General features: G+C 49.1%; 2 protein-coding genes across 9 annotated transcripts in view; one reads left to right on the forward strand and one right to left on the reverse strand.

Annotated features, from left to right (window-relative positions):
* The window catches only part of SATB2 (SATB homeobox 2), a 282,872-nt gene that overhangs the window by 87,291 nt on the left and 170,271 nt on the right, over nt 1-25,310 (forward strand). For 2 of the 8 annotated variants that reach the window (XM_033112094.1, XM_033112091.1), the window contains exons 2-3: nt 18,722-18,803; nt 23,185-23,412. In XM_033112094.1, the coding sequence (XP_032967985.1) occupies nt 23,244-23,412 (169 nt within the window). In that variant the 5' untranslated portion in view covers nt 18,722-18,803; nt 23,185-23,243. Of the gene's footprint in view, nt 1-14,161; nt 14,436-16,561; nt 16,624-18,721; nt 18,804-21,111; nt 21,904-23,184; nt 23,413-25,310 lie in introns of those variants that run through there. The other 6 variants (XM_033112092.1, XM_033112093.1, XM_033112096.1 and 3 more) reach the window with 6 other exon arrangements.
* Nucleotides 6,138-19,092, reverse strand: LOC117025835 (uncharacterized). Its single transcript, XM_033112098.1, has 7 exons — nt 18,976-19,092; nt 11,113-11,245; nt 10,269-10,434; nt 9,017-9,096; nt 8,146-8,528; nt 7,875-8,057; nt 6,138-7,674 (listed from the first exon to the last, which is right to left on the reverse strand). The coding sequence occupies exons 5-7, from the start codon at nt 8,365-8,367 to the stop codon at nt 7,189-7,191; spliced, it is 891 nt and encodes a 296-aa protein (XP_032967989.1). The 5' UTR covers nt 8,368-8,528; nt 9,017-9,096; nt 10,269-10,434; nt 11,113-11,245; nt 18,976-19,092; the 3' UTR covers nt 6,138-7,188.

The following is a 25,310-nucleotide window of genomic DNA, read 5'->3' on the forward strand; positions in this document are numbered from 1 at the left end:
GATAAAGGATTACTAATGTAAAACAGAGCTGGAAAATGAGTGGGAGAACCATGAAGCAACGGAGAAAACTGATTTGCTGGTGGGAGGGAGAGAATAAACAAGAAAGCGCTGTGCTGCAGTAGGAACTATGGACGCTGCTTTGACCGTTTGGGGGGTTACATTCCCTTGTGTGAAGGAGATGCCCCTCCAGCACAGTGTTGACATGGAGCCCCTCTATGCCTGCTCAGTCTGGAGAAGGCTTCAGGAGGTTAGTTCAAAAGTCTGGATCCATGAACACTTTTTTGAAAAGCTGGAAAAGAGTTTCCCTCATGCAGATAGTAATTCTAGAATTTTAGCATCCTCTTAGGCTATTTTAGGGCCACCTGACTGCGATCAGGCTAGTTTGTGAGATGCTAGGTAATCTAAGCTCTGGAAGAAAATGATTGGGATAGAAAAATCCAGGCAAGGATTCCAGTGGCTATGCCCTGGGGCTGGGACTCCAGGAGGCTGGGAGGGCTTTCTGAGCCATTTCAGTTATCAGAAGAATGCCTGATGGCAGCCTCTTCTGGAAGATCTCTCAGATTCAACATTTCCTCCCCATTCCCACTGTTACTCTGTTTCCCCGAAAATAAGACCTAGCCGCTCTAATGCATCTTTTGGAGCAAAAATTAATATAAGATCCGGTATTATATTATATTATATTATATTATATTATATCCAGTCTTATATTATAGTAAAATAAGACCGGGTCTTATGTTAATTTTTGCGCCAAAAGACTCATTAGAGCTAATGGTTCGGCTAGGTCTCATTTTCGGGAAACGATACTGCTCTGGGGCTGGCCCTCAGGATTCTGTGACAGGCTTATCCTACTACCTTTCCAACTTATCTTCTTGCCACACACCTTTTGTTCCTCAAAACGACCCTGTATATTGTTGCCATGATAATTCTCCAAAGATCTTTGTATTGTGAGCCTTCTTTACCTCAGAATTTACCAAGTAGAGTTATTCTAGTGGTTTTATATTTTTTTCTTTCTTTTTCTTTTTTGTTGGGGTTGGGGTTTTTCTTACCAGTACTTTTAAATTTCTCTACCATAAACATGTGTGATTTTTGTAATAATAAAAAGTTGAAGTCACTTTTAAATGCCTCCAAAAAGGGAGGTGGGCAGTTGGGAGCTACCGTGGCTCTCATATTTTCTTCATCAAGTCTATATCCTTTTGGGTAATAATTGAGGTCTCCATAAATAGTTCTACTCTATTTACCTAACATACTCTCCCTCAATTCTTCAATCTGGGCTGTTGTAGTTTCCCCATGGCACCCCACTTCTTCTTCTATCAAACCATGTCTCCCCAGCCCTCTTAAGTCTTAACCAGCTTTCCAGATCTAGTTAAAATTTCACCTTCCTGGATTATTTCAGTTCTTAAACGTATCTATCACTTCTATAACATTTTATTTATGTCTGTACCACACCCCTTGGAAAATGGATGATGCCCTTTTAGTTGTTGCCAACTCTCTTCCTGGAGTGAATCTTATAAATGAATTCCAACTTCTTTGAGGATAAGGGTGAGTTCTTCTAAATTCCTTGCTTTCCTCACACCATCTGGCATAGTTCTAAATGTATAATAGGTAACCAATCCATTGATAATTATATTTTGAGAACTTTATTCACATCTTAGCTGAATCATTTAACATGTGTCAGACGACAGGGTCCCCCTTCCTCCAAAATATTCAAAGGAGGATATCATAGAGATGGTAATCATGAATACAAACAAGTAAAAACTAAAGGGGGGATTTGGGGTATCAGTAACGAGCTAACTATGTGGACTTGGAAAACATCACCTTTGCCCTGACTTGCCAGCCAGTCATTCTCTATGTGACTCTTGTTGGCTATTCTGACCACTGCCATATATATGAGACCATCTTATGTCCTTAGCAGATTGTGCACTTTATTATCCACACCAGGCTCCTTCCCCCACCATTGTGTTCATTTGTCTCAATTCCATCAGCCTCAGAGGTATCTTTCTCCAAGAAACAGTTCTTAAATGCCGTCAGTGAGATAGTGATCACGTCTCCTCTAAGCCATGCTTTCAAAATAGCCATGCTACTCCTCTGCAATTGTCACTCCAAAATATAAGCTTATATCATTGTACTTCGGGCTGTGAAATCTGTTTGTTTACCCATGTTTTGCCCATCATCTGAGTGGTTAAACAGAACATAGTCCCATTGGTAGTTGACCTTAGATTGTAAGTCCTTAGAGGGTGCACATGACGTAGTTTTTAATGTGCCTGGGGCAGTTCCTGGTCTGAAAACACACTTCGAAATGATTGCTAAATGGTGCCTTTTAACAAGGTCACGTGAGTTAAAAACTCATCTCTGACTTCACACTGTTAGGCTGATGACAGACCAGACAAAAAGTCTGAGTAGCTCGGATCTACTAGTTAAACCCAACTCTTAATTAGCAGTGTGACCTTATGCCAATTATTTAACTGCTCTGAACTCACTTTTGAAAGTGAAATGAGGATGCCAACAGTACCTCTCTCAGAATCGTTTTAAGGATTAAATGAGATAATGCACATAAAGGGCCTAGTAACATTCATAGCTATTATTTTGTAGTTTTCATTATTCCTTGAGATTGAAGGTAGCTGAGTAATAGAATGTATGAGCCAATAGCTTCTTAGTATAGTTTTTGAATTGAATTGGTTCTGTGACCCGTGTTTTGAGGTCCTCGATGTCAGTAGAAGCCTGCGCATTTTAGCCAATCAGTTTGGTGGCTATTACCTATCCCGATCCGTCCCTGAAATTACCAGGACTGAAAAAATCTACAAGAGCAACAAAAACAAATGGCTGCTTTGCAGGAGGGGACGGAAAGAGTAAGAGAGTTGATACCTCAGACTCCATAGTACTGTTTTAGTTTACAGTAACCCAACTCACCCCAAAGAACCAGAGGGTTTCATCTTTGGACAAGGGGTCCCAGCTGGTTGGTGGCCTCTTCCCTTAAGCTGCTGTAGATTTGGTTCATAAAAAGCAATCAATTTGTGTTTAGTGTGTGGGAGTGAATGTGGTCTGGAAGGTCATTGAAATTTTATTGTATGAATGTTTCAAACTGATGTAAATATCTAAGCAGAGCTCACAAAGGACAAAACATTGAATCAAAGAGAGAACCAGACAGAACAGCATCTTGGGTGTTTCCCTTCTGGCATCATTCTGTTTCTGGGCCTTGCCACTCTGCATTTTAATATCTATATCTCTAGTCAAAAGCAATGGTAGGCCAGGTGTATAATGAGCCTGCTAGCCAGCTGAAAACTGACTTGGCTTACCATGTGGACTTCAAGAAATCCTCAGGAAAAGAGGCACAAAGTTGCAGGAGGGAGGAACTAGGTCTTTGGGGGTCACTCCTACAGCCTGCTCTGCTTTTGCTAAAGGCTCAAGAGGCAGCTCCTTTGAGGCTTCAAGCAGAGTTCTTGGTTTGGCAGTTGGTCTTCCAGGTAAGTGAAGAGACTGGCTTATTATTGCTGCTCTTGAATGCTCTGCTTTTTCACTGACCCCTTCTCAGGCTGCTAGTGCTCTCAGTGTAGCTGGGGAAAAAAAAAAAATACAGCCCAGAGAAAAATCTGGCCACAATGAGAATGGCACAGGAATATATAAACTGGGTGGAGAATACTGTTTATCACTGGGACTGAATGATAAAACGTTCTACCTGCCTGAGCATAGCCTTCCATGGAAGACTTTGAAATGACCTCTCAGCAGATAGTCCTGGTAATCTCTGCCCATCTCGCCCAGCTGAGAAGCCTCTGGGATAGGGGAGGAAAGAGTGCAAAAGAGTTAAGGTAAAGGTTCTAGAGAAATGATTAATAAAATTCAGAAAAACTTCATTGGTGATGAAGTAATATACGATTCTTTGCATTATTTTGTCTAAAAAAATGAATCTAAGAGAACAATGTAATCTACCCTTCAACTCCTTATTCATATTCAGTGATTTGCAGAATGAATTAAGAGAAAGAGGGTCAACTGGATTAGCAATTCCCACATCATAATAATATAGTGGACACTTTCAAGGTTTTACTATGTTCCAGAAACTGTTTTAAGTAACTCACATGTAATATTTCATTGCATGCTCACAATTTTATGAGCTAGCTGTTGGTATTATTATGCCCATTTGACAAAAAAATGGAAAATGAGGCTCAGAGAGATAAGTTAACCTCCCTAGTTTTATGCTAGTAGGTGGCAAAGACAGAATGTAATTACCCTGCGGGTTTAAAATTCTGAAGCATAGTGCTTCATTTCCCCTCCAATATTTACAGAAATTTTAAGAATTTTTAATAGTCATTAACGTTTCCACTGCAGGATGATGGATACTATTGTTTAAATACATTTAATCTTTCAAAAAAGAGGATTTTTTTCCTGCACCCGCTTCAAACACACACTGCGTAACCTCCTTAAATGTAGTCACAGTTCTCTTTTCCTCTTGCCATCATACTTGCCTATCTAACATGTTCTTCCCCACCAGTGTTCCCTGGGGTGAGGAGAAAAAGGCACCCCCTGCTCCATCCTTCATGGGCGTCTCCATCCAGTTTGCCTTGGAGAAGAGAGTATCTAGACTCCAGCCTCAGCAGGGAGCTCATGACTGCAGTAAGATGAACCCCATGTTCTGGAAGCACACCCCTCTCCTGGGGTGTAGGAGCGAGAAGCTCTCTTCACCATATCTTCTGACCTCTCCTGCAGACACAAAGCCCAGGAAAGTAGACTCACCTTAGCGAGGGGGGTCTTAGATCATGGTGCTAAGCCCAGAGGACTGAGCTAAATGTGTAGAAAACTCTGGAAGGTAGATGTTCAATTCTCCCCTGGAGTAGTGGGAGAGAACAGGGGAAAAAAAAAAGTAGCTAATATGCAGTTGTGTTGAGAATGCATTATAATAAATCTTCCCTGTTATTCAATGCAGCTTACCCATACTGAGTGCCAAGGGAGAGGAAGTCTGAGGTTTGTTTTTATTCCTATAGTTTCAGCTTCGCTGTAGATTCTGTTGTGTGTGGTAATTCCTAGGCAAATGTTACAATGTAGAGTTTCTCCAGGCGGTTTAGTTGGCATTTTTAACAGGACTCGAATTAAAAGTCTTTCTCCTCAAAAAAATAGTTCAGTGATTGAGGCTGAAAGGAGCCTGGCTTTGAAATCCTCTCCTACAAAACCAAAGACAATCAGAGCAGCCTTATTTTCTTTATTGCCATGAGTCTGCTCTGAACCATCACAGGTTTCGGCTACAGGAAGCTCTTAGACCCCCCAGGTGGGAAGTCACCCCGACCTGGCCTGAGGGCCACAAAGATCCCTTGTGAGATCCACAGCAAGTTGTAGTCATCAGCAATACTACAGGGCTGCAGAGCAGGACTTAAGGATTTCTGTGTTTGAAAGCAAATATGCCTGTTCTGTCCCCCACACCCCCCCTCCCTGTTGCGAAACTCCTCCTTTCCTCCTGCTTCTATTGTATGTAAGCGAACTGAAAACCTGGTGCCTTTTGACTTCTAAAAGGTTAAAATTGGAAGGGCAAATAAAATGACAGGATGGGGGAGAGGCGGGTTGATCCGTTGAGTGGTCTTCATGTCATTTCCATTATGAATTTCTGTAAGCAGTGCTTCTGAATTGTCAATTTTATCAGCCAAATACAATTTTTGCATGTGTACGATAGAATAAGTATTGCACATCTCAGCCAACCTCTGCTTTTCCTTTTCCCCAATTCCCAAAGGACTTGAAGAAGGGAAATCAATAAATCAATTGGTACCTTGTCCAATACCCATTTCAATGACATCACAGCGCCATTTGCTAAAGATCAGACATTAGTTACGGAAAGAGACTGAGACATTTCCATTTGATAATGTATCTCTGTGCCTTTGTGAACCAGGTACAAAAAGGAATAGTGGAGTGTCCTTGTAAATAATTTTTTTGTTGACTTTATCAAAAAATACAAAGAGGGTAATCGTGGAGAGAACGATACAAATATCATTTATATCTCAGGATTTATTACAAAACCAGTGGGGAGTGTTTTCTTATCACTTAATATTTCATTCCAAAAATTTCCCTTACTATGGCTAAATCAATGTTTTAGAAATTTGATTTTTATTTTTTTCAAATCCGATTTTTAAAATGTTTATATACTTTCCTCTTGGTCCATAAAAATGACACCAGAATTTAACACTTTAAAAAGTCTATAAACAAATACTTAAGTACACTAAATTAGCTCTGATTTTTGGAGAAAAATTACACAACATGGAAGAATGCCTTTATAATACCAACAATACCACACTTTTGTTCTGTTTTGTTCATTCATTCGTATATTTGCACATATTCAATGTTCTTAAATTGGGATAAAACAGTACAACTATTTTTGTTTAGTCTTCCCACAATTGCTTCAATGCTATATGTAACTTCATTTCTAAAATTCAGCCTCCCTCGAGCCAACTGTAATACTTTTCTCACACAGACCTTGCAGATTTTGTTATTACAATATTATTAAAGGCATATGCCTTACAAAGAACCCTAAAATATGTGGAAACATAATAATAATTACGAGGATAATGACAACGGTAAAATGCATTTCTAATACTCTGTAGTCAAATCTATACTGGAGTGAGGGACAGAAGAGGAAAGCTCCTCTCAGCTCAGCATTCAGGGGCTTTCTCACTGGACATGTGATTCTTTGCCTTTATTCAGCTCAAGTTCCTCACCAGTAAACTACAACTGTTAGACTAGATGGTCTTTAGGCTTCCTTCCAAGGGTGAAATTCTTGGCTTTGGCTATTCTCTCTGGAGAGACTTTGATGACTTGGGCTCTGGAGAGCTCTTGTGAGTTGTAGGTTCCTGCGGGGTTTTTGTAAAAGGAGAGTTTGCAGGCTTTTATCTGTGGGAGTATTGACCAGGAATCTCTGGCCCCTCAGCACAGCTGTGCAGCCACACTGGGCACAGTGGGGTGGTCTGTGGGTTCCCCTTGGCCCTGGATTATGGTTGTTCCCTAAATATTGGTCATATCGTAAAATGAAAGCTTCTGAATCCTTACTTAAGCATATGGAGTCAGAAAGGAAGAGAAGCCAGCAAAGACAGCACGTCTCACCTGACCTCCTATTTTGTGCTGGGAACATCTAAGTCTCCTGGAAATAAACGACTTTGAAACAGAGAAAAGGGGTTAGATCACCTAAAATTTTTTAGATAAAGCTCAAACTTTGTGGAACTAAGAGCAGTTCTTTATATGCATAAACCTATATTTTGTTTTGTTCTGGTTTTTTCCTTTTCGTTGAATATGGACAAAGGACTTGATTTCACCAACAAATTTCTTTATAACTAAAGAATATACTTCGGTCTCGCCTATGTTCTTTGCTGTACAAGAACCAGGGATTAGGAGCTGGCTCGGCCCAGTGTTCCCTTCTCTGCTAGCAACGAGCACCTGGAAGGCAGGTAACGAGGCCGCCTGCGCTGCGCGTTCCGAGTTGGCGCTGGCAGCGAGAGCCAAACTAAGGCCTATCCAGGCTGGCGTGGTGGCTGTGACTGCTCCCCCTACCGGGAGTCCGGAGCAGTGCTGGTGGCCCGGGCCAGAGCGGCATTGCCGCCTCCCTGCAGGCAGTTCCTCCGTGGCTTCGCTGGTGGGATCAGTGAGCTGCAGCCGGTGGGGTTGGCCAGCGCAGGGCGGAAGCTTTCGGCCTGGGTAACGAGCATTTTCCTGCATAAGCAATTAGCTGCGAATAAACGTCTGAAATGGCGGTTCTGTAAACCGAGTGCCCACTGCGCGCCTCTAACTGAAGGGGGAGGAGGGGGGCACAGGAGGGTGGAGGGAAAGAGGCCCAGAAAGCAGGGGTGGGGTATGTGCAAGGAGGTTCCCCAAAACGCTCTCCCCAAGTTCAGAGGCGCTTCTTAAGTTACCAACAAAGTCACAGCTGTTCCCTGGAGAGGTAAACGACCATTCCTTTTACACGGCATCCTTTTTCCTGACTTGGGATCCGCGTGCACGCTGCAGGTAGTCAACACAACCCGGATTCCAGATGCCCTCGGAGATCTGGACCCTTGAGCGAGTGCCTCTGCGGGGCGCAGCCACTTTGCATCCATCTGCCCAGATACAACTGATAGTTAATTGAGGCCTTCGAGTGTGTCATGTCCAGGTGAGCAGAGAAGTCCCTAAGCCACTGGTTCTCACCTTCAGGACTTCTCTCCTGGGACTTTGGTCAGAGTAGCGCCCAAAGGCAAAGCCGTTTGGGATGAAAGACGTAGGGTGAATTGGTTTCAAAGCGGGAGGATGCTTGCACTTGCTTGGGGATGCCAGCTCATTTAGGGGTGCGCGGTGTAGGAGCTCTGGCAAGGGTGCATTTTGGAGGCGCAAGTTGGGGCAATGCGCACTCCACTGGGCCGCAACAGCCATCAATTCTGCCAAAGTGAGCACTGCCGTGGGTACTCACGGGCGAGGTGGTTGGGTAGGGAACAGAATACTGAAGAGAGGTCCTCTGAGGCGCCAAATTCGCAGTCTCGCCCAATCCTTGGGGCATTTTTATGACCGCTGGAATCTAGCAGTCATACATCTATCTAAAAAAATGTATGAAATAAAGGGATGAAAGTGACCTGCCACGGGGCACCTTGCCCTTGCCTCCCTCTCCGCAGGCGGAGGGCCATCGGGGAGGCAATGCAAGGCACAGTGGGTGTCACCAGTCCGCTGAGGTCATGACCATCCCCCAATCCTATCCACTCAGAAACCTACTAGCCTTGGCGCAGCCTGGGGCCTCGGTACCCCACTTTGGCATCCACAGCCAAGGCGGGGCCTAATCTAAGGGCCTAGGTGGGTGTTCACAGCCGGACTCAAAGAGCAGACCAAGCTCCAAGGAGTCCGGGGAAAGGAGGCCTATGGTCCCAGCGTTGCGGGATGCTTCTTGGGAAACCTCGGGCAGGGGAATGCAACTTGTGAGCAGAGAAGTCGCCTCGGCTGCTTTGGCTGCTTTTTCTGCGTTGGGCTCTCGTGGGTCAAGGGCACCACAGGAGACTGTAACGATCTTGTCAAGCCGCCCACGCCTTCTTACCCACATGAGCTGAGCAGGGGCAGGGAGACCTGATGTCCTCCTAGCAGCACACGCTCGGTCCCCAGCCTGGGTGACCTGGACTGGGGAGTTTGCAAGGCATGAGGGAGGGATTTGTTTCCCGCGTGCTTCTCCCATCTCTCTTCCTTTTCAGGATACGCCAGTGATTTGGCTATTGGACTGTTACAGAGACAGACTTTCTAAATTCCCCTCCCCTCGCAATTTTTCTTAAAGGTGTTGCTATACCCCCTCCCCCAGACTTTCTCTAACCTCCTTCCCTGCGCACTCTCCCAGAAAATGTGAATACTATGTGTGAAAAGCAGCTAAACCCAGTGTCGATAGCAGAGTCACAAGCTATGAGCATGGGGAGCAGGCTTCACTGAAGGGTCTGGTGTTTCTAAAGTTGCTGATAACTCCCGTTGCAAAGGGGCACAGTTTGTTGGCGAGGGAGACACCTAACGGGGCATCGGGTGGGGGAGGGGGCGACCAGGCTGTGTGCACCTAGCCCACGCAAGGTCTGCTCTCCCAGTCCCTGGGCCCAAGGCCCCCGAGGCCCCTGAGACCCCTAGGCTCAGCCAGGGGCCAGAACCAGGCTCCCTAGGCAGCAGAAGTATCAGACAAGTAATCTCGCTCCTTTCTTCTCCCTGCCCCCACTTTTCTTTTTGTAGACCTGCTGTGTAATAGGCAGGTAGCCCGAAGCTGCTATGTAGGAGTGGTGAGTGATCCCGGGCTGGCATTGCCCTACTGAATTTAGGAACAGTCTGTTGGCGGAGGAGGGTCAAAGGGACATCCGCTTTCTTTGATTGAGGGCGCGGTTTACTTCCCGCAGACGGCGGGCTGGAAGAGCTCGGAGCAAAGGGCTCTCCGGGATGGCTCTTTGAGCAGGTAATTCTGCGACGGGGTCGGGAGCTGGTGACTGACACTCTTAGTGATGGCAACCAGGCCGGGCAGCGCCCTTTGTGGTTATCAAAATGATTAACCTCCGGGCCTTGCCTCTGGTGAGATCCCCACTAGTCCTGCAGTTTACCGGTCAGAGGGATTAGGGGGCGCTCCTTTCAGAGGAGGACCCCGGGGTAGCTGCCTGGGCCCTTCGTTACCTCAGTGCGGCCTTTCCTCGGAATGGAGCTGTGGGAGGAGGGGGTAGCACGCATACTCGTCCCTTCTTGTCGCCCACCTCGCTGAGTTGGGTTCACCCAGCCGGTCCCCCGCGGTCCCCCGGGTCACCTCCCCCCGCAACCACTTGTCTGAAACTTACCAGATTCCAACCTTTAGGCAGGAAAAAAAGTGTTTCATATACAAACCGATCAGGGTATTTGCAGATAATTGCGAATGTCAAATACTCGGGCGTGATGACAAAATGCAGAGATTGCCAGGGCTTGAGGGGCGGGGGCTGCTGGCGGAGCTCCCGGGCCACCTCACGCCTGCAAAGAGAAGGGGAGGGGGCAGTCGGCCGCAGCTGCACACAGCCCACTTAGCTGAGACTGCCCCTCCGCTGTAGAGCTGATTCATGGATTCATTCACTGCGTCCACACTGCAGCCTTGCTCTGGAGGACCGCGCGAGGGTGGATACGGCTGGATACGGCACCGGCCCAGCTTCCCCCACACTCACACGCAGACACAAACACTCCAGGCAAGATTCGCACACAAGCAGGGTGACTGGGTCTCAGAGGAGAGGCCCAATGCCCTTCCAGGCTGCGTTCCAAGAGCTAACACCACACTGTCACCTCCTGCTGCCTGACAGTTTGTGGGGACAATTGCTGCACCCTTCTAGTGCTGGGATTAGTCCTCCACAGAAATAAAAACAAATTAAAACAAAAAACAAAAAGTGTTCCTCCCCCCCAAACTCGACCCTCCAACCCAATCCTCCTTCCCCCAGTTGCAGGAGGCCATGGATGGGGGCAGTGCCGGGGAGCTACATACAGCACACGAGCCAGCAGAGCCAATCCAGTCAAGGCCTTGGCGACAGCAAATGTGGCTGCTCCCAGCAGCTCTCAGGAGAACTCCCCTGAGACACCCCCGCCCCGCCCCCGCCCTGACATCCATGCTCAAATGTTTCAAGTGCCCCAATTTCTAAAAAATAATTAAAAAAATAAAGTTACCCTTGTTGGATCCAAATCTACTGAAAACTATAGGGATCATTTTATAGATGGTATGATTAAGTCAGTGGCTGGTCTGCAGCTCCCCAGCGGTCAGAATCTCAGGGATGGAGAACATGGATGCTGGTCCTGGAGGCTGCAAGTGGGGAACAGAAAGGAATAATAGAAGCGCACACACCACAGACGGTGACACAGCAAGTCCCACAGGCAACATGGCCCAAGCCTCTTTGTCCTGGGTCCCAGGACAATGTTGAGGGAGGGAAAGAGGCTGAGAAACATTGACACTATCTCCCACTTCACTTTTTGAAGGCCAAAGAGGTGACAGGATGCTAGCGAACAGGGGGAGGGGAGGTAAGGGTAGAAAAGTGGTGTATACCCTGCAGAGGGAGGCAAGTCCAGGAGAGCTTGCTGGGATGTCTGTCTCACATCCCTGTGCCCTACCCTTAGCCAACCCCCCACCCCTTCCACTGAGTGCCTGATGTCAGCATATCCCTGGAAACCCTTCAAGTTTTACACTCCAATTGTCTGAGGTTTGCAATGATGACAAATTAGAAAAAACGCTTAGGCTGCAGCCCTGCACCTAAGTCTGAGTTGGGAGCGGGGGACGCTACTGGATGCACAACTGGGGAAAAGGAGAGACTTGCCTTCCCCGCTTTCTTTAAGGCTAAACTGCTGGGTTGAGGTTGGGTGGGCGGTGGCAGTGGATCATGGCCTGGGGCTTTGGCAGCCAGGGATGCCGGGTCCCCAGAAGTCCTGTGCTTGGCTCCTTAGTTAAGGGCCACCAGGAGTGCTCTGGGTGTTCAGACTTTCACACAGTTACCAGGAAGGCCTCCATCTTGCCAGATGACAAGACTGGAGGTCACAAAGGGACAAGCAGGGAGGCAAGCTCTGCAGGGGACTCACCCTGGTCCAGGCCAATGTAGATGAACAACAGCTTCTGTCCCCAGCCTGGACAGTCATCAGGGGTAACAGAAGTGTAAGATATGATTCTATTTGACTTTCCAAATCAAAATGCATTGATTGGGGGCCCAAAGAGTTCAGGCACATAACTGTCTTAATTAAATTTGCTATAAACAGACAAATCTCTTCTCCTCTTGCACATAGAGCTTAGGGAGAGTGTAGAGGGTCTGGCAGAAGCCAGGCTTAGAGGATACTTTTTTTTTTTTAAAGGACTGTGAGTGAGGCAGACAGAAAAAGAATAAAAGTGGAATTTCCACGACGTCAGAAAACAGCTTAACTGAAAACAAAACATGGGATAGCAGGGAGGTAAAGGGGGTGGGGGTGCTTAAAAACTAGGGAACAACCTGGGTTGACAGAGCAGCTCCTTCAGGGACCCACGGCTGGGGGTGGGGGGACCTGCAGTGGAAGGATTGGGAGGGAAGGAGAGGCCCTGGGTTGTTTGGGGAGGCTGAGGTGACCATAGCCGAGGCTCTGAGTTATCCTTCTCAGCCCTGCACTTTCCTTTCCAATCCTTTCATCTTTCCCTGCCACTGTACTCGACTTCCTGGCACTCGGAGGACAGCGCCGGAGGACTCGTCCTTAACAAGGCTAGTTGGGGGGCAGGGGGTACAAGGGGTTGCTGCAGAGAGTGCCTCAGCATGTGGCCCCTGCGGTGGGGCGCTAGGATCCTGGTGGTGGCAAGAATGAGGAGGATGGGTGGTAAGAGGAGCCTGGCCGGGAAGGAAGGTTGTCTGTAACTCTCTGAGAAAGCGGCAAACGGGATGTATACACCCGCAGCTCAAGGTTCCTTTCCTCTACAGCCAAGTGCCAACACTGGGGCAGCTCTCGAGAAGGGAGATGAGGGTAAGGCGCTCTGGTGCCCTTAGCCCGCGGGTGCGGCGGAGAGGTTGGGGAAGCGGCTGCGCTGAGAAGGGTGGGCAGGAAATGGTTCTCCGCTGCGACTGTGCTAAGAGCTGGGTCTATCTCCGAATGAATAACTCTGGGCATCCGGAAGTTACCTCGCAGAACGCAACCCTCGGCCGACTTCTGGGACTCACCGCCTAAAACAAGATGAACTAAGGGAAGCTCATCAGTTTTCCGACTAAAAGTGGAAAGGAAAACTTTTCTATATTTGTAAACACTGAAAATATGAGCGCACATGTTTGGGTGTGTTCCTGGGAACCTCAGGAGCTGGCTTCTCTACCCTGGCCCCCCCACGCCCTTGGTTTGCAAACTTCAATTCTCACCGCTTTTCATTGACTAGCTTCTGTCCCCAACAATAATCTGACTCAGAAATGCTCTTCATTTCGTTTGGCTGACATTGGCAGGCACTAGTTACGTTTTTGTCTGGTAGGGAATTTAAGTTCAAGCAAACTTTAGCGTAATGCTTTTCTAAAAAGTCCTTTAAAAGATTTTGTTTTTTACTTCCATACAACAGAAAGGGAAAAAATATATATATCGCAATGATTGGAGAGAAACATACTTAGATTGCCTTTAGATTTCTGAGATTTTGCATAGGCGCCAACTCTGCCGACAGTAAGGGGCTATTGGCGATTACTATTCATGACAGGTATTTCGTATTTTTAAATTGAGACGTGGTTCCCAGGTGGAAAAATTCTTCACAAGTAAGAGCATGCTTTCAAAAAGATTAGAAAATAGAAACAAAACTTTAGGATACATCGTAGTATATAAGTCTTTACTGAAAACAACAGATACTACTACCATCCAGGAGGGGAAACCAAAATATAGTGAAAGTTAATTAAAACGCAAACTATTAGGGAGACACTGCAAATGTCTTTATCACATCCAAAGCGAAAAACCCTTAGACACCCCTTATATTATACTTGTATGGTGATACCTGAATTGTTGTCAACATTTTTCTCCTCTGAAATAACAACAGTTCACCTTTCAAAACTCTTCACTACAGCGCAGCAATGATGATTGTCCTCCAGGCAAAGGACTTGCGAAAAAACAACTTCTTTCACATACTCACACTTGCACACCACATGCAAACACACACATAGTTGCCGGTTTTTAAAAAGGTTGCTTTTGAATGAGAGAGAGAGAGAGAGAGAGAGAGAGAGAGAGAGAGAGAGAGAGAGAGAGAGAGAGAGAGAGAAAGAGAGAGAACAGAAAGACTGGGAAACTTCGAGCTTAGGTAACCAACAAACCCAATTACTAGGCTTTATTGATACTAAAAGGAAAAGTTCCCCTCGTAAAATTTCTCTAAGCTTATTAGTTATTTAAATCAGCCCGAGGGCTGGACCAGCGACGCCGCAGGCACCCGCTGTAGGCTCCTGGAGGTAAGCAGAAGGCGTCCGAGCCCTGACCCGCAGCCCCTCGCTGGGTACTGGGCACCGGGGCAGAGGCAGGCGCAGCGAGCTAAGGTGAGCCACTTGGCAGGGGTGCCGGACCTCGCACGCTTGGAGATAGGTCCGCGTGGCCCATGGATATTAGAATTTAGATAAGAACAGGCCACAGTTAATGACAGAGGTGTGGGTGAGCAGACCAGGCGGACGCTGAGCGCCGGAATTCAGCGGGCGGGCGGCTCTGCTCCCGCCCGGGTGCATGGCAAACCGGTCGTCCGGCAGAAATGCGTTCGCTGGCCGCGAGGTGGGGGGCCGCTCAGGCTTCCAGGGTTCCCTCCGGTTTGTGTGGGGCTGGGAGCTTTGTAATTGGGTGAATACCAGGTGAATTTACACCTTTCTAGGTCGTTGGCTCTTTCAGTAACTGACAGTCCCAAAATGTGTGTGTGTGTGTGCGCGCGCGCGTTTAAACAGTTGAAGTTATTTAAAATAATCCCCAATCTACCCACTGAAGTCCTCTGAGCCCGACGTGTGGCCTCTCAAGTCCTGACGAAGCTCCAGGGCAGCGCAAGGTGATGCCTAGCTCAGCTGAGCTTGGCCGCAGGGCCCAGAGGCAAGGCACCGCCGGGTGAGGAAGAACTGAGCCTCAGGACATCACTGTCACAGCCACCTGGGCCTTAGCCTGGGGGTCAAGCCTTGACGGACTAAAAGGGTGTGGTAGCGCTTCGCGAAACCAAGAGAACCTGCGAGTCGCCAGGCAAGGAAGCCCTCGCGGTTCTCCTCCACTCTGGACAGGTTTGGACCGCTGGATAGACAGACTACTCTCATCGTTCTAGGTCCCAGTAAGTGCCTGCGACCTTGGGTCCCGCAGCAGGCTGTCTGGCTCTCCTGCGTGCGGATCGAGACCAGCGCGGGCCCAGAGCCTCAAAGCGCTCCCGGAACGGCTGAGGGTTGGGCTTCCTCGGAAGCGACTTTCTGGGCTTGCTCGCCCCTGCTATGGTTGGGCGCAGATTTCACCATACAGGCTGGCCTGTCCGGAGTTTGGGGTGCGGCTGGGGCGCCGTGGCCTGGGCTTTCCAGGTGTACTTTTCATACAAGGGTTTAGGGCAAAGTGAGGGCGGTGACGTTCTGCCTGCCCCGCGCGTTTTTGTATTGGGTGGTCCAGCTGTGTCCCGGGCTAGGGACCTGCCCATCCCCCGCCGCATCCTTATCCGGAGGAGTGGAGGCGACGCGGAAGGGCCGGCTCCGGAACGCTACCGACTGAATAGGAGCCGCAGGTTTGGGTCGCAGCCCACGCGGTGGCGCTGTCGGGAAAAGACGCCTCAGCTCGGGTCTTGGACCCCGGCGGTGACCCGGGCTCGGAGGTGACCGGGCAGTGACCAGTGGAAGCCACGGGGTTCTTCTCTGATACTACTTTGGGCCGATCCCCTCTGCCTTCTTCCGTGTTCCCCGACATAAAATGTAGCGGGTCCCGACCGCGATTTGGTTTCCAACCCGGCCGCTCCGAAGGGGGCGGGGAGGCAGCGGTGGTTTCTTTGGCATTCCGTTTTCTTCCCCCCCACCCCTTTGCCTCGAGAAGCCCGTCGTTTAAAGTCGATTCCTATTTTTTTTTTTTTCAAACTATGCTAGCAGGGCATTCTCTCACTGCGATGCTGCAGAAGGAGATTGAGCTATTAAGCTTTTGACTCTGGAAAAGAAGGAAGGGATCCAGGATCCCCGGGGTCGTTGTCATGTGTCACTGGAGTAGTGTTCGGAGCCCACAGTCTCTCCACCTTTTCAGGTCTCCCAGCCAGCAGCCTCGGCGAAAGCCCACCCACACTTTAGACCTAACGACTACCCTAGCTTCGAAACCTGTCACCTTCTTTTTTCACTCGGGGCAGGCAGTGCATATATCTGGGACCCCGAAGCTCTTTGGCTGACCTTCGCGCGTCCCCTTCCATCCTCTTCCTCTGGGCCTCTGCCTTGTCCGTTCCCCTCACCCCCAAACCTCTGGCCTCCTGGGTGCTCGGCTCACCAGCTAACGCTGACCATCACTCCTCCCCAATTAGTTGTCTCCCTGGGACTCATCTCTCTGTCTAGGCCGCAGGGGCTCATTCATTTGAGCACGAGAGCAGGACCTCCACTGCCCTGTCCCACAGCTTCCACACCGCTCCGCCCCCGCCGAGGCCCCTTGAGCCTCTGCGGGAGCCAGGAGTAATTTATCTTTGCCTGGCGCGGGTTGGGATTTGTCCAGCTCTGATGCCAACCAGGAAGGCGTGCGGATAACGAAGTAAGTGTCTCCCGCCCCCTGCGCTCGGGTCAGTCCTCAGACTCCCCGGAGCAATCTGGGAAAGGGCTCCAGCCCACCCTAGTCGATCTGGCTTTCTAGGAGAGTTTTCCTCGGGGCGTTCTGGCCCCGGGCCCTCGTCCCTTTGGCGCGTCCAAATGCCAATCCAGGCCCCACTCAGTTAAGCGATCCGCGAAAATGTTGGTCGCCCAACTTTCCCCGGACAGTCCGCGGTGGAAATTGGCTTCAGAGGTGCTGTTTCTTGTGAAAGAAACGATTCCCTCCCGCCCTCTTCTTGCCCCCAGCAGAGAGCAAGCCCGGGGCGGGGTGGTGGTGGGGGTGGATGGGAGTGGGGTAGAGGCAGGCCAGTGTGGGTACCCAGGAACCGTCGAAGGCTTTTGACGCTGGCAATTTCTTTAGAGTTTTCCTTGTGTGTGCGGGAGTGGAGGGAAAACGCGGCACAACTTTCCAGGGTTCTCTACGGGGCAGCGCACGGCCCGCAGGGCCTCTTTGCCAGGGTGATCGGACTTGAAATCTAGGGAACCTGGTTATGGATGCTGAGCCTTCAGAAGCCCCAGTGGCCCAGCCGAGAGCAGGAGTTCCAAGCCAGGCACCAGGCACCCTACGCGCTGCAGTCGGGCCTAGGTCATCCAGCACCGGCATTGGGGACGGAAAGTTGGCCAGAATGGAGAGCTAGCATGGCCAAAACATCGGTGTCCAGAGACAGAAATCAAGAAATGTTGTCATTAAAAGTGCAGGCCATAAAAGAAAGGAGAAGGCCTGAAAAGAGCTAGAGGGAAAGGGGGAGAACATAGAAATAAGAAGAAACATGCATATTTAAGCCCAGCGTTTAAAGATCCGTTGATTTCTAAAATAACAAATCTCAGTGTGATTATGAAAGACAGGCGACCTTTGACTAAATGACATATGAAAAAACTGGGAGTGGGGAGAAAGGGAGAAAACTTTGAGTAGATTCCGGATGAAAACGTCAGGGAGAAGAGAGCTGGGACATAAAAGTGTCCCCCAATGTGAACTTTATGCTTTGAGTACTGCAGCAAACTATCGCATAATGCACAAAAATGCGTTTCAGGTCAATTTTTTTTTAAAAAAAAGTAGGTAAAAGCAGTTTTTTTCTTGAGTATAATTTTGTCTTAAAAATGTTTGGAAATAAACCACTTGAGGAATATAAAACGAAACCAAACCAAACTGCTGAATCATCATAATTTATTTACTGTTTAAAAAAGTAGCAAATCCTAGTGAAAGGTAAAATACTGCTTAAAATTTCTTATTGTCAAAATTAAACATGCTGGAAATAATTGCTTACTTCGTTTGAAATAAGGTTAATACGAAAATTGTGCAGTAAAAAGCTTATGCAATTTGAAACAGAAAAGGCCTTTATTAGGGATAAAACTCGAGGGAAAAAAAAAACCACCGGGTATATATCACAAAATTTCTGAGCATTCTCCTTTTTTAAATCGAAAGAAATTTGTAAAATGTGTTAGTTACTACTAAACATAAATCTACAAGCATTCAAAATACATTTCTGGTAATAATTCATAGTATTCGATATTTCCCTTTCTGTTAAATGCAATTTTAAATATTTTGAGCTCTTTTGCCCAAAATGATAAGATTTGTTCACTATCAAAAACGGACAAGAGGAAACTCCAATAAAGAGAAAATCAATGAATTTAAAAGGGTGCAGAATCTAAAAACAAACTAGCCACAACGTACATTTAATTGTACTTAATCGCATACTCTATTTAAATCGCCCTTCTCAGGGGTTTAATAATTTAGAATCAATAGTTCCCTTCAAAGCATAATAAAATATTTACACTTTATAAAATATTAACTGATTAACAATACGGTTGTGTTGTTTATAAAAGTGTAATTGAAGTCCCGTAATCATGCTGTTGACATAAGCCTGCGAGGTGAGCGAAGTGATCCTTCGCAAAATGCAAATGATCTTCAAACAGTGGTGTTTATAAAATAGCTCATTAATGACTTAGATTGAATCGCTCCAACCATTCGCATCATCAGATATAATAATAGTGACGAATCAGACAGGAAAGATCCTAGCTAAACCATTTGCATTTTTTCCCAGAAGTACTGAAGTCCTAATATCACCAATTCTTCTAAGTTCCTGGACATTGATCCGGAGGAGGATTCTGCAGTTCAATACCAAGGTAAGGAAAGAAACAGCATTATTATCGTTGTTCAGATATTAATAAGAAATGCGCCGTTCCCCATTTTGAGAACGGGCTCAAACTTTGACCGGGTAGTTGGTTTTTGCAACATCCCCTTCCCATTCCGACGTGAAATGACATATAAAGAAAAAAGTTTGTCGATCAAACTTACAGTTTGTTTCTTTGCAGCCAAAACCTTTTTAGCTACCACCACGAGTTGATTTACTTGAGCCACTTTTTTTCTCAGACTTGAATTGTGCATTTTCTCTAACCCGTTCGTTTGGGGAGGTGGGGGGGATGGGATTTGGGGAATAAAAATCAGGGAAAAGAAAACGCTGCCTAAAACTCCCAGGGTGGCTCCTCGAAGCTTTACTGTCCAGCTGGCTTCTTTTCTCGGCTGGGCTCCGACCGCCTCCGGAGTCGCCTCCGGCTCCTATGGAACTTGGTGGGCGGCGCCTGGATGCGGGGTTCTCCGGCATCTGGGCACTGAGACTTAGGCCAGGGGCAGGTTTCGCTTCTGGGACCCTTTCTCTTCCAGAGGGTTCCCCGCCTCCCAGGCCCCTACTTTTCAGGGGATGGCCGTGCGCACGCCGCCCACCGGGTGGGTGCGGATAGTGGACCTCGGCCAGGCTCGGGGCACACTAGACTGACGCGACTTCCCGCTGTCGGTGCACCCGAACAGAATTTCCAGAATTGTCCCCGTGAGCGTTTCCCGAAACCGAATTTAGTTTGGCCCTCTGGCGCCGCCGTACAGTCAACGCTTCTTAAGGGGGAACGGTGGCTCAGGCTGCGAGATGTGGGGAGTCCTCGGGGTCCAGGGGATAAGGAAGAAGAGCCAAGGTGTGCGGGAAGGACAGAAGGTGCGGCCAGCTGAGAGGGCTTCACCGGCCTCAAGGCAAACGGGATCGCGTCCACATTTTCCCGCCCCAGGTCGGGACGGCGAGTGTCAGCCGGTCCCCGGGCGTCTCGCGGGGGCCGCGTCCCCTGTCCACGTGCTTTTCTTTAAGGAAGTCTCGCGCCTAAGCAGGACCTCGGGGACAAAAGCGCGGCCAGAGCCTGGCCTGTTCGGCAAGTGCCCGCGCCACCTTAAATGAACACCGCGGCCGGAGCCTGGCTGCGGAGCGCCGGGGCCGCGGGAGTCTGCAAAAGTTTGTGGCTCAGTTACGCCTTCGCGGGACCTGCTGGAGACGCCCCCGCGCGGCCTCCCCAGGGACGGAGCGTCTGGGTCCTCACCGCACAGCTCTGCCGCGCTCGCAGCCCAGGTCCCGAGCCCCTGGGGATCCCAGGAGCCCCAGCCCCGCAGCCGGAGGACACAGTCCCACCGCCCTGGCCGCCACTTCGTCACAGCCTCCAGGCGGCCTGGGCTGAGCTGCTCGAGATGTCGCCGGCGCGGCGAGCGCTCCAGGGACGTCAGCCAGGGATGCCCCCCGCCCTGAGCCCCCCACACAGCTCTCTCTCCTGTGCCACCCGCAGCCCGGCAGGCAGTGCCGGTGCTCCTGCCACTTGGGACACCCGGGCTATTGTTCTGGACCCGCGGCGGTGCCGGCTCTGAGGGAGAAGCGGCCTTCCCCGCGCTTGCGGCGGTGCGGCGGGCCCGGACGGCTGGCTCCGCGCGGAGGGGGAGCTCTCAGGCACCGGGAAAAGTTGCTCGGAGGGGCGGAGGCGGTGGGTGGTGGGCGGAGGCGGTGGGTGGGGGAGGCGATAGCCCTCCTATCTCCAAAGTCGAAAGTACTCGGCGCAGTTAGCAGAACCCCGAGCGGAGGCAGCCGCGGCCGCCTCCAGCGCGCGGGTCTGCGCCTCCTCAAGGAGACCAAGCAACCAGCGCCTGCCTCGTCGCTGCCGCCTCCGCGCCGGGACGAGTGAGCCTAGGGGTTGGGCGAGGCAGCCGCGCCCTGGACCCGCCGCGAGGAGGAGGACCAGATCCCGGGCCCCGGAGCTCGCCTGCACTGGGAGCACCCACCCGCCGGCCGCGGCCACCGCTTCGCGCGGCACTTGGTTCTCTCCCATCGGTCCTCCACCGCCCCGCGCGCGGTCCTCGCCACACCGCTCTCCCACAGGCGACTCTCCTCTTCCTCCTCCTCCCTCGCCCCTGCCTCCCACCCGCCCCTCGCGGGTCCCTCTGCCTCCTCCGCAGCCCCGCCGCTGTTGGGTCGCAGGGCTCACAGCGATTGATTGATTGATGTTTAATTTCCTGCCAGGCGGGGCCCCCCTCCCCCGGCAACCTCCCCAGCCCTCCTCCCCGCCCCCCACTCTCCTTCATTGCGGTGGACCATTCTGGCTTGGGTTTAGACATTTCCCCCCAACCCCCATCCCGAAATAACCCAGAGATTTTCCCTACCCCCACCCCAAATTATTATTTTGAAGGCGCTAGGTCTGGGGACAGAAAGGGGGAGGGGAGAAATCGGAAACCGAGGACAACCCAAAAGGACTCACTTTGCCTGATGACTCAACGCAACTAATAATCATCTCCCTCTCAGTGTGTCTCTCTCTGCGGCGTGTCAGTGAGTCCGGCTCCGGCTGCTGGCGGCGGCGGCGGAGAGAGGAGAGGCTGGAGGTGACAGCTTGGGCAGCTGCCGCGTTTCCTCCCGCGCGCGGTCCTGGGTCCCTGCGCCTTCTGGGCTCTGGGTCGCACCGGCCCTAAGGCTCCGGCCGCGCCTCCTCGAGAGCTAGTGGCCTTTCGGAGCCTCAGCCCCCACCCGCCTGCGCCGCGTCCCAGTTCTCAGCCCTCCGTCTCCAGAACCGGTCTCCTTCCCGAAGGCGTGAAAAGGCTTTTTCAGCCTCCTCTCTGCTCCCCCTCCTCCGCCGTCCCCTCCCCCGCTCGCTCGGGTGCCCCTTTGAAGGAGCCCTCCTTTCCTTCTCCTCCTCCTCCCCCTCCCCCCCAATCATCATCATCATAACAACCATCTCCGCGCTAGAAGACACCCTGACCCAGGACCGTAAGCGTTAGGACCTGGGGAAGAGCAAAGGGGAAGGATTAAAGAGAAAGGAAGATTAGGAGAACACTGCACAGCGAATCACCAGAAACTTTCCACCCTGGATTCTCTACTTTTGCTCCATGGACAGAGCCCCCGCCAGCCAAGTTACAGACAGACCGTGAGCAGTAAGTACGCAGGGCGAGAGCTTCCGCGCCGCGCTCGGGAGTGAGGGGAAGCCCCGGGTCCGGCTAAGTTCCCTCCCCGCCGCTCTCGCTCTCTCGCACAGCGCAGCCGGGCAGTGCGGGCGGAATCTTCTCCAGCAACCCTGCCGCTCGGTTTCTGTGTGTCTCGCATCTTTTCTCTCACCTCCCCTCTGCCACCCCCACCTTGTCTTCTTGAGCCGTGGCGACGCAGCTTCTCCCACAGCGAGAGCGTCCGAGAGGATTCCCAGCGCACTTTGTTGTGCCGGGTTCCTGCTTTTCCGGGATGTCAGTGACAGTGTGAATGCTGTTTCATCAGGTGTTCCCCCCTCTATCCTTGCCCCCCCCAAAAAACTCCAGGGGTGCGGAGATCCGCGGGTTCCATGAGGAGAGCGCTGCCAGCCAAGCGACCCAAAGGAAAACTTTTTGGAGAGATTCAGAAATTGGGGTTGATACTGGCTGGTCCTGCACCTGATAATTTAAATGCTTTTTTGGCTTTTGTGTTTCATGCTGAAGAGCTTTTAAAAAACTAAAAAACATTTGGGATCGGATGAAGATAAGAACGTTACAAAATAATAACAATCGCAGCCTCCGCCCTTGTGATGAAGGTTGTGATTCTGGAGGTTATTCTGATACATACCTCCAAGTGTTTTCGGATGCTTATTAATGTAGAATTAGGGTTAATTTTGTAAAAAGTGTGTGTATGTGTGTGCGTGTGTCTCAAGACTGGCTCCGTAAAGGTAAAACGCGGGGACTCGGGGTCCTTTTGCCAGGCCTTTGGCTCCTGCTTCGCCATTCACAGAGCATTTGTCATGTGTTTTATTCTGCTGCTGATTGACTTGTGTACATCTCCCACTCCCTCCTTGAATGGGTGAGATGTCATTTTATGAAGTTCACTTCTTCGGAAACTCCGACCCCCAAACTGTGAGGGTGTCGCACCCGGGAACGGTTTATGCCTCTCCTGTCCCCATGGATGGGCCACATTTGAGTGCCCCTGGGTGCGGGCCCCAAAGTTATCATCAAGGAGGGCTACTCTTGGGGACAGCGACTGGGCAGAGTCGCAACACCCCAAGTTCTGGGCTTACTTTGGGCTGCCCAGTGTAAGGTTGGGACTTCCCGGCTCGGGCCCCTTGGGCAGCGTGGGAGGAAGTTTGTGTGGCTGTGGTGCATCGCTCTGCCACTGGCCTGAACGTCTATCACGTGTGTGAGCGGTTTTCCCTCTTTTTTTCTTCCCTCCCCTTTCCCTCCCCCCCGCCCCCTCCCTAGGTCCCTGCGCGTTTTATTGCGACCTGCCGGTGGGAACTTTGTCTCCGAGTCGGAGCAGCATGGAGCGGCGGAGCGAGAGCCCGTGTCTGCGGGACAGCCCCGACCGGCGGAGCGGCAGCCCCGACGTCAAGGGGCCTCCTCCGGTGAAGGTGGCCCGGCTAGAGCAGAACGGCAACCCCATGGGAGCCCGCGGGAGGCCCAACGGCGCCGTGGCCAAGGCCGTGGGAGGTAACAGCCCCGAGCGAGGAGGCGCGCGCAGCCGGCGGCCCGGTGATAATGGCCCGGGTGTCAGGGTTCAGGTTGATTAGGCGCTGTCGCGGTGTAGGATTACAGGAAGTGAATTCCAGGTTGCCAAATAATATCCCCGTCGCCTCTCATCTGCAACTGGTAGCTTCATCTTGAGTTAAAACAAGAAAGTGGTTTACCCAAAGGGTGGCATTTTTTGGGCACTTTGCCACTGTGTTCTGAGGTGTTGGCAGGTTTATGTCACAGCCAGCTAACTGTTTCTAGATTTTCCTAGAGAGTTTTTAGTGATTTAACTCTTTTTCCTTGCCTCAAAGTGTCTTTTGTAGGGATGAAGTTTAGGTGCATTCGCTTTTGTGGACTAGTCTTTAATGATCGGGCTAGTACAGGAGCAAGAGTGTTGTTACTTTGTAGTCAGGTCAGTGCTTTGAGACAAATGAGTAACAAGTGTGAGTTTTTCCTACCACATTTCAAGTGTGAGATAAAGAATCATTATGAATCTATCAGGCCCTTAGAGGCTTTAATGCTACTGTTTCCTACAAAGTTTAAAGTCATATGCATTTGTAACTTTGTTATGAATTATAGCACAGCAGGTAAAAATAGCATAATAGCCTTAATGGGGAGACATGCTTCCCTTTCCAAGAATTTAATATTATTTAAACAAAATCTTTTGTAGTTTTTACTACTCAAACAACTACTTTTCTATTAAAATGGTTAGAAAAAGTAATTTTATAAAATGAAGCTATGCAAAAATTTAAATATTAAAATATTTTGAGGTTTATATGCCATTTGCTTAGCTGTATTTTTACAAATAAAATGCACAGTTTAACATGGTATGTAGTTTTATTGTGTTCAGGATAAATCACTAGTTTAAATTTTTTGCTTCTAAAGTGTTTTTGTCCTAATATTTTCAGCAGTAGCCTATTTAATATAATTCTTAATACTAGCCTGCCTGAAATGATACAAAACCCTGATAAAACTTGGTGATAAGCTCCAACCCCATGTTCTAATAGCCGTAGTATACATTTTGAAGTAAATACTTAACTCTACCATGTCCACTCTCTTTTAAAGAGTTAAAAATAGACATTTTATAAAGTAACAGGTTTTTATTTTTACTTATGTTGCAATTACTATTTCTTAACGGTAGACATTTAGGATGGTTTGCCTTAGTTCCTTATACTAATCATCTCCCCTGAGAAACGCGTTCTCGCAATTTGTAAAGTTTTTAAAAAAATGATGTCGCTGTAGATTATGGCTTATATATTCCATTTTATGGACTTGAAGATAGACTTTAATGAAGCAAAAGAAAACTTGATAGTTCTGTGACCCACTTTTTAAAAGTGGTGTTTATTAAAGTGCTGTCTTGAGACTGGAACAATAACTTCAGACTTTTCATCTTTTAGTATATGCATGTAAGAAAGAAAACTATATAGTGAATATGGTAGAACCAAATGTGAAATGACATGAAATATGCTGATACTGTTTGATTAAAAATCCTTTGGAAATCTTTGGAGGGGATGTATAAAGAAAAAACTTGGACTTGCAATTTTGGTTTATTTCTGAAGACCTAGTAAAATTCACTAAATTGAGAGAAGTCTCTAAATGTTTTTAGAATGTAATTGTTAACAATCGTGCTTCCCTAAAACAAGTTTTTCCCCCCCTATGTTATATTGAACTATGAAAGAAACTGCCTAATTTTATTGACCCAGGGCTACTTTTAGTGTAAAATAGTCATTACTTTTCATGTTTTCTGAGACTATAATTCACACTGACCACTAATTATAAATTTGTTATAAACTGAAATTATTAAATCTTGGTGATGAATAATAGATTTGTTTCAACAAGCTGCTTTGGTCACTTTTTCTGTGCTTCCACTTCATTTA

The sequence above is a fragment of the Rhinolophus ferrumequinum genome, chromosome 8 (genome assembly GCF_004115265.2).
Source record: "Rhinolophus ferrumequinum isolate MPI-CBG mRhiFer1 chromosome 8, mRhiFer1_v1.p, whole genome shotgun sequence".
Classification (NCBI taxonomy): Eukaryota; Metazoa; Chordata; class Mammalia; order Chiroptera; family Rhinolophidae; genus Rhinolophus; species Rhinolophus ferrumequinum.